The sequence below is a fragment of the Rutidosis leptorrhynchoides genome, chromosome 1, assembly GCF_046630445.1.
Source record: "Rutidosis leptorrhynchoides isolate AG116_Rl617_1_P2 chromosome 1, CSIRO_AGI_Rlap_v1, whole genome shotgun sequence".
NCBI lineage: Eukaryota > Viridiplantae > Streptophyta > Magnoliopsida > Asterales > Asteraceae > Rutidosis > Rutidosis leptorrhynchoides.
The window spans coordinates 35639974-35648240 of record NC_092333.1 but is presented as its reverse complement, the minus strand read 5'-3'; the positions used below and the strand labels follow the sequence as shown (position 1 = coordinate 35648240).

Below are 8267 nucleotides of genomic sequence, written 5' to 3'. Positions count from 1 at the left end.
CACATACGCTTTACTGGGTACGGTGGGCGGGATATCTATAAATACAAATAATTATTCATTTTACCGGACACGGAACTGGATTAATAGTTAATAGACTTGTTGAAACAAGGGTGAATTACATTCAAGGGTAATTGGTGTAATTGTTAACAAAGTAATAAAACCTTGGTTTACACGCAGTCGATAACCTGGTGTATTCATTAAACAAAGTATTAAAACCTTGTTACAATTCGAATCCCCAATTAGTTGGAATATTTGACTTCGGGAATAAGAATAATTTGACGAAGGCTTTCGCTCTTTATATTTATGACTGATGGACTATTATGGACAAATCCGTATGGACATATTAAATAATTCAGGACAAAGGACAATTAACCCATGGGCATAAAACTAAAATCAACACGTCAAACATCATGATTACGGAAGTTTAAATAAGCATAATTCTTTTATTTCATATTTAATTTCCTTTATTTTATATTTAATTGCACTTCTAATTTTATCGCATTTTTATTGTTATTGTATTTAATTGCACTTTTAATTATCGTACTTTTTAATTATCGCAAGTTTATTTTATCGCACTTTTATTATTCGCAATTTCATTATCGTTATTTACTTTACGCTTTAAATTAAGTCTTGTATTTATTTATTATTTTACATTTGGTTTTAACTGCTACTAAAGTTTTAAAATCGACAAACCGGTCATTAAACGGTAAAAACCCCCCTTTATAATAATAATATTACTTATATATATATTTGTATTTTTATAAAAGTAAACTAATATAGCGTTAAGCTTTGTTTAAAAAGATTCCCTGTGGAACGAACCGGACTTACTAAAAACTACACTACTGTACGATTAGGTACACTGCCTATAAGTGTTGTAGCAAGGTTTAGGTATATCCCATTCTCTAAATAAATAAATATCTTGTGTAAAATTGTATCGTATTTAATAGTATTTCCTGTAAAAATATAAGCTATTTTATATACTACTCTGCTAAAACATCAGCTATCAATTCCATGAATTACCGAATGACGATCCTAATTCTCACCTCGATAAATTCATCTCTCTTTCGAACTCCTACAAGCAGCCAGGGATAGGACAAGATATAGTCCGGCTATACTTGTTCCCATATTCTCTCACTTATCATGCACATACATGGTTCGAAGGACTGGAAAAAGATTCCATCACGTCTTGGTCGGAGATGACTACTAAATTTCTCACCAAATATTTCCCTCATTCTAAACAAACTAAGCTTAAGAATGACATCATTAACTTTAAACAAAGTTATGATGAATCTCTTTACACTGCATGGGTGCGATTCAAAACCCTGCTAAAAAAATGCCCTAATCACCAGTTAGAACGGTCAGCCAAAATCTGCACCTTCTACAATGGTCTTACGGTAAATCATAGGACGACGATCGATGCCCCCTTGGATGTTGGCGAAAACCTAGTTGGATTATACACACGTGCAGAGCAATTAAACCTTCTTCAATTTGTGAAGTCAAGTGAGGTTCATATGGTAGGAATATGTGGTATTGGTGGAATAGGAAAGACAACAATTGCTAAAGCCATCTTTAATCTACTACATATACATTTTGATGCATACAGCTTTCTTGAAGATGTTAAAGGTGTTGAAAAACGCTACGGGTTAGTCCATCTCCAGCAAAATCTTTTTGAAGATCTCATGAAGATAGGAAATCTTAAGATGCATAATGTAAGTCAAGGGATCAACATAATACAGAGAAGTATGTTGGCTAAAAAGGTTCTTGTTATACTAGATGACGTGGATGTTGACTTAGTGTGCCCGTCATAATACAAATCTAATACTATCGCTTATATACAAGCCTACGGGGTCACACACTATGAGTACTTAGATATTCGGCTATATGTATATATTGTATATGCATATTTATAATCACCAGTTATTATATATTGTTGATATATAATTATAACCTATAGTTTGAGAAATTAAAATTTAATTAAATATGATTTTATTAAATTAAATAAAAAGATTTTTGTTTTATTTATATGTTAGTTTTATAATTAATATATAAATAAAATTAATTAATGTAAATGTCGGCTAATAAAAATTGTGTCCAAGTTAATTTATTTACGGATGATATCTATATCTATTTTTATCTATTATCATTATACCGAAAAAAATATATAGATATATCTTCCTACTCGTTTTTGGGGTATGACACGGCATAGATACACAAAAAAAGGGTGCGGCTGTTTTTGCTAAAAAAAACACAAAAAAACAATTACACAAGAATTAAAAAGGATGTGCCGCTGTTTCGCTTCGTTTTTGTTTTTTTTTTTCCTTCCGAAAAGCATGAATTATATTAAAAAGAAGACAAGGTACAGAGGAGGGTAGGTCTAAGAAAAGACCACCCCAAGAGAAACAAAACCACCCGAAGAAAACTACATGAACTAAAAAATAAAACGAAAAACAAGGCTTAAGTAAACACAAAAAGGAGGGATGCCGAGAATGCATCACCCCACAAAAACACGATTACGCTAAATATATACTCGGATTCGATATCCAATCGTTCCAATCGATGTTGACCCCTTTAGCTCTCCCAGATATCCAATCGAAAGAGAGAACTTGGATTTCGTTGAGAGCAACCGGAGCGTTCCACCTTTTGCCACGAAAGACCATATTGTTCCTATTCTTCCAAATCAAATAAGCGCTAACCCAAACTACCGCTTGCCAAATTCTAGAACCCGTGGCCGAACCGACTTGTGAGGGAAAATCACGAAGCATTTCATTGATACTATAAGGGGAATAGTTTCCGAGATTCCACCAACGATACACCCGATTCCAAACCTCTTGCGCATGACTACAAAAAACGAAAGAATGTTCCATTGTTTCAATGTCGTCTTCACAGAGGGGGCATCTAACACTATCTAAATCGATTCCTTTTTTATCTAACTCGGTTCTTACAGGAAGCCTTTTCTTTAAAGTCCGCCAAACGAAAATTTCAACCTTATTTGGGACCAAAGCGTTACGAATTGTGACCTCTCCATGATTATAAGCTTCCGCATATACTTGTTCTTCAATGATAGTTGATAGTTTTTTGACCGTGAAGATCCCGTTTGAAGATGAATTCCATCTCCACGAATCCTCTTTTTTTGGATCTAAGAACGTAGAATTGATAAGATGTCGAAGATGAATTAACTCGCCAAGAGCCCGACCAGAAGGCTGTCTGATCCAGCCCCTGGTCACTGAAACAGATTGATCAGCCGCAACAGTGTCTTGATTTGGAGCAATAGCAGCGGCCTGTTGAGTAAGAGCAGAAACAACAACTTGATTTCCAGCATCAGCAGCAACAAATCGATCTCCAACAGTAGTTTGAAACGGAGCAGTAGCAGTAGCCGGTTGATTAGAAACAGTAACAGTAGCTCGTTCACCAATAATAGCAGCAGCGAGTCGATCTTTAACTGTGATATCAACCCTCGATTCAAGTCGGTAAAGCCTTGGATATAGAATTTTTAAAGTGGAGTTTCCAATCCAATGATCTTTCCAAAATAAAGTTGAGCCACCGTCGCCAATAATCTTCGAGAAGGATGAGACAAAGTGAACCTGCAAGTTTTCAATTTCTTTTCCTGCACGAATGATGTTATTCCAAGTCCCCAAAGACGACGTATGAGAAACCCCATACTCCGACGTTAGGTTGCCATGAAGACCGTATTTACTACGAATTAATTTGACCCACAAAGAATTGGTTTCGGTTTTAAACCTCCACCACCATTTTCCCAATAAAGCAAGGTTTTTTGTTTTTAGACTCCCAATGTTTAACCCTCCCGCCCCGTAAGGTGCAACTACATTTTCCCATTTTACCCACGAAATTTTTTTGCGCGAAATATCCCCTCCCCAAAAAAAGGAACGTCTTACGCTCTCAAGTAGTTTGATGACGCACGCCGGAGCACGGAAGAGCGAGAAGTAATACAAGGGGAGACTATTGAGAACCGCTTTGACAAGGACTAATCTACCACCAAAAGACATCGAGCGCATTTTCCACTCCGAAAGTCTTCTTTTGAATTTATCAATAATCGGTTGCCAAGCACTTAGCTTATTCGTGTTTACCCCTATGGGAAGTCCTAAATAAGTGAAAGGGAATTTCCCGGCTTGACAACCCATCCACCGAGCTACCGATTCAACTTCAGTGTTACTAACCCCAACACCATAGACACAACTTTTTTGGTAATTTACCTTGAGACCCGACGTTAATTCAAAACATTTAAGAATGTTGATGAGATTATGTGCATTAACTTTACTCCACTCACCAAAGAAAATTGTATCATCCGCGTATTGTAGATGTGAGATCATAATGTTATCATTACCAACTTTCACCCCTTTGAAAAGGCCCTTATCGACCGCCGCCTTAGTAAGGTGATTCAAACCTTCCGCCGCAAGAATAAAAAGGAATGGTGATAGTGGATCACCTTGGCGGACAACTTTTCCTAAAGAAAATTCCCGAGTAGGAGAGCCATTGACTAAAACCGAAATAGAAGCCGATTTGAGACAGTTGATTATCCATTTTCTCCACCTTTCACCAAAACCCATGCATTTCATGACTTCCATTAAGAATTCCTAATTGACACTATCAAAGGCTTTCTCGAAATCGACCTTGAAGATAATACCCTTTTTCTTATTAACCTTTAGGTAGTCTAAAGTCTCGTTAGCAATAAAAGCACCATCTAAAATGAATCTACCTTTCAGGAAGGCCGATTGTTCCCAACCCACAAGATCCGGAATAACTCTTCTTAACCTATTGGAGAGAATCTTCACAATGATCTTATAGCAGCTATTGATCAAACTAATGGGTCGAAAATCACCCAAACCCAAGGGATCTGACTTTTTAGGGATCAAAGTAATAAAGGATGCATTACATCCCCGAGAAATTTCCCCAGTCTCCCAAAACCAAGTAAAGGCCGCCACTAAGTCTCCCTTGATTATATTCCAAAATTTTTTAAAGAAAAACAAGTTGAAACCGTCTGGCCCCGGAGCCTTGGTGCTACCACACTCATTTATAGCCTCGAAAATTTCAATTTCACTAAAAGGTGATTCAAGACTTTCTGCTTTTGCTCTCGATAATGTGGGATAATTAAGATCTTCCAAACTAGGCCTATCACCAATTTGAGCCTCAAAAGTTCTTGAGAAGTGGACAAACGCTGCTTCTTTTATGTCATGTGGTTCCTCATTCCAAATCCCATTTATCGAAATACCCCTAATGTTGTTTCGGTTGTATTTTTTTCGGATCAATGAGTGAAAATATTTGGAATTTTCGTCACCTTCAAGAATCCATCTAACTCGGGCCTTTTGTTTTAACACATTTGACTTTAATTTTTCCTTTTTCATCCACTTTTTTCTGGCCTCTTTCCACTTTTCTCTATCATTATCATTTAGTAAATCATCCTCCGCTTTTGATTCAAGATTTAGAGCAATATCTTTCCAAGTGACAATGTCTGCCTCGATCTCATTCATATTCGAACCACACCTGGATTTCAATAAGGCTTTTAATCTTTTTAACTTGTTACGAACCATATTGTCCGGTCTGTTTCGCATAGTTTGAGGCACCTCTTCACTCCATGAGTCATCAATAATCTTTTCGATACCGTCAACTTTCAGCCATTCGTCAAAAAATTTTATCGGCTTTGGCCCAAAGTTTTTTTCCTCCTCTTTCAATAAAATCGGGCAATGATCGGATAGCTTTATAGCAAGAGCAGTGACGGACAAATTCTTCCACATGAGATTAAACTCCTCCGTTATTAAGAAACCATCCAATTTGCTATATTTTACCCCATCTTCGCTAACACGAGTGAATTTGCGTCTGCCCATAGGAAGGTCAATCAAATCATTTTCTGATATGAACTCGTTGAACCTTTTTGCTCTACTTGCACAGAAATCGCAGTTGAGCCTTTCGGATTGATCTCGGACCTCATTGAAGTCCCCACATATTACGAAAGCACCACCAATATCTCTTCTCAACAAACTATTAAGGTCGGCCCACATTCTTAGCTTTCTACCAAATCACAAGGGTTGTTGACCTTTTGTGAAGACGTAAAAGTTAACAAAATCAAAGATGGTTCTTGTTTGTCAAAAGCTGTTACAAGAAATAAATAAATAACATGAGTTGTTATTTATTAAACTTTATCGCAAAACACAAATAAGCAAAAAGGGTTGTTGATTCTTTTTGGTGTTGTGACTAAAACAAAACAACATAAAAGGTTTTATTTGGTGATTAAAGATCTAGCAGTCTCCGGTAATTGTTTGACGTGCTCTGTGGACTATCTGTAGAGGTGTTCTACTTTGAACACTTGCTTCAATCTACTCATAACCATCATCTGCTAAAGGTATATCTAAACTCCACTTTGTGATTTATTATTTGACAATTATTAGTGGTGTAATTGGATCTTGTTGAGAACCGTTAATTGTGTGAATGTTTATAATTAAATAAATGATGTTTATTTTAATGATAATAAAAATAAAAGATGTTTATTTTAATGTTTCGCTGCGTTTATAAAATTTAAATGTACACCCGATTTTCCATCAGTGGTAATCAGAGCCGCTTTTACACCGTTTTAATTGTTGTGTGATTATTCTTTAGATCTAGCTTTGTGGTGTATTGGTGAAAGTCTAAACCTCTTTGGTTTCTATTGTCAACTCGGTTGATTTAGACTTAACTTCAAGACGCACAAATATGACCGAAAGAATATCACTATTTTAAATTGTAGATTTAATTTGTTATGGCGTGAATAATTGTTATGATCGTTGATTGTTTTATTCCATGGTTATACACATGCATTGTAACCATGGACAAGCCATATATAGGTTTTAATAATGTAGTTATTAAAATTGTGATTGCATACATAGCCCGTAATGCCCCGACTTTTGTGTTTGGTTTTGTGTGATTGTTGTGATTGTTGGTCATGGCAGTTTTAAGCCATGTTGGTTATTTGATTTATTGAGAGGCCATAGAAGCCAAGTTGTATTGTATTTATTTTCAATTTCATAGTTTTGTCATTTGGTTTATTTCAAATTGTAAAAGTATTATATTAGTTGTATTTTTCAATTTTAAATAAATGTAAAAGATGAAGATTGAAGATTGAAGTTAAAGTTACGGCACGAGATTTTGGCTTAGAAGATGGCGTTTAGATCAAGTTAACGGTAGTGGCGTTCAGCACAAGTTTTCACTTGGCATTTGAATCAAGTGGGAGCTACGGTATTGTCCTTAGTTTGACCTCTTGATCTCATGTCGGCTCATGAGATCAAGTATAGGATTTTTGGGCTAGGCTATGTATGTGTGTGATGCATGATTGTGTTTTATTTTTCGCATTTATACATATAATTGTTGATTATGGTATATGCTAAATGTTTTTGATGGAAATGTTGAATAAAACACGTAACGAGTTTAAAGATTAAAATTGATGATTTTAAAAGTTAAACTCTAACGAGTTTAAAATTGATGATTTTAAAACTCAAATAATATATATGGGCGACATCTTTTAAAAGTGTTTTAAAACGATACACGTTTGTGTATTTGTTATTTTTAATATGCTAGAAATTAAGTAACAAATTAGACGCACAAACATAATCGACATATATAATTGGTTAAAAAAAATATTTTTTTTAACTATGTAGCGAATCTTTTGTCCATGCATTATTCGTTGACACGAACTTTTTCTAAAATACCCGTCAAATTTAAGTCATGCCATCCAATGAACTTGCAAACACTCCTCGTTATTTTTCTGATCTAGTGATACTATGCTAAATTATAGCCACGAGGTGGATTTTCCGATCTAGTAAGACTAGCATGAATTTCTACTGTTTTCAAATTGGACGACTTAATCGTATTCACGGTGAGACCTGTGTTCGAGGCAAGGATGGGACAAACATGCCAGTAGATAATAGTGGTTGTTGGACTACATATATCTTTAGGTCCCATAAAGATCTAAGAGTTGTACTTGTAATGCAATTGGTATCCGCTACCTACCAATAGACTCCATAACTGCTAGTTGATCAACAGATGTGGCTATGGAACCTCTATGTGGATCTTAGGCTTTCGTAAATTAATTGTTTTAAAAAAAAATATAAAAACTTGGGTAGTTAATTTACTAAAGCGCAATATCAGAAATACTAAATTGAATCTTATATCTGTTGTAGATGTCGAATAATTAAAACGTAAGCCAAAACACACATCTTTCTTTGTTGGAGAAGGATAAACTCAATGTTCAAATTTCCTAGACTGGCACTGCAACCTGAGAA

General features: G+C 35.4%; 1 protein-coding gene and 1 non-coding gene across 2 annotated transcripts; both read right to left on the bottom strand.

The window, feature by feature from the left end:
• Nucleotides 1-1245: 1245 nt before the first annotated feature.
• LOC139887273 (small nucleolar RNA R71) lies at nt 1246-1351 on the bottom strand. Its single transcript, XR_011773111.1, has one exon. It is a non-coding gene; the product is annotated as a small nucleolar RNA R71 (small nucleolar RNA).
• A 1159-nt stretch (nt 1352-2510) lies between these two features.
• LOC139858854 (uncharacterized) lies at nt 2511-4583 on the bottom strand. The gene has a single exon (XM_071847724.1). It carries the CDS (start codon nt 4581-4583, stop codon nt 2511-2513), a length of 2073 nt encoding a protein of 690 aa, XP_071703825.1.
• Between the last annotated feature and the right edge of the window lie 3684 nt (nt 4584-8267).

Bases quoted from the DNA above. Each gene is read 5' to 3' on its own strand.
- LOC139858854 (XM_071847724.1), bottom strand. From the start codon at position 4,583: ATGGAAGTCATGAAATGCATGGGTTTTGGTGAAAGGTGGAGAAAATGG.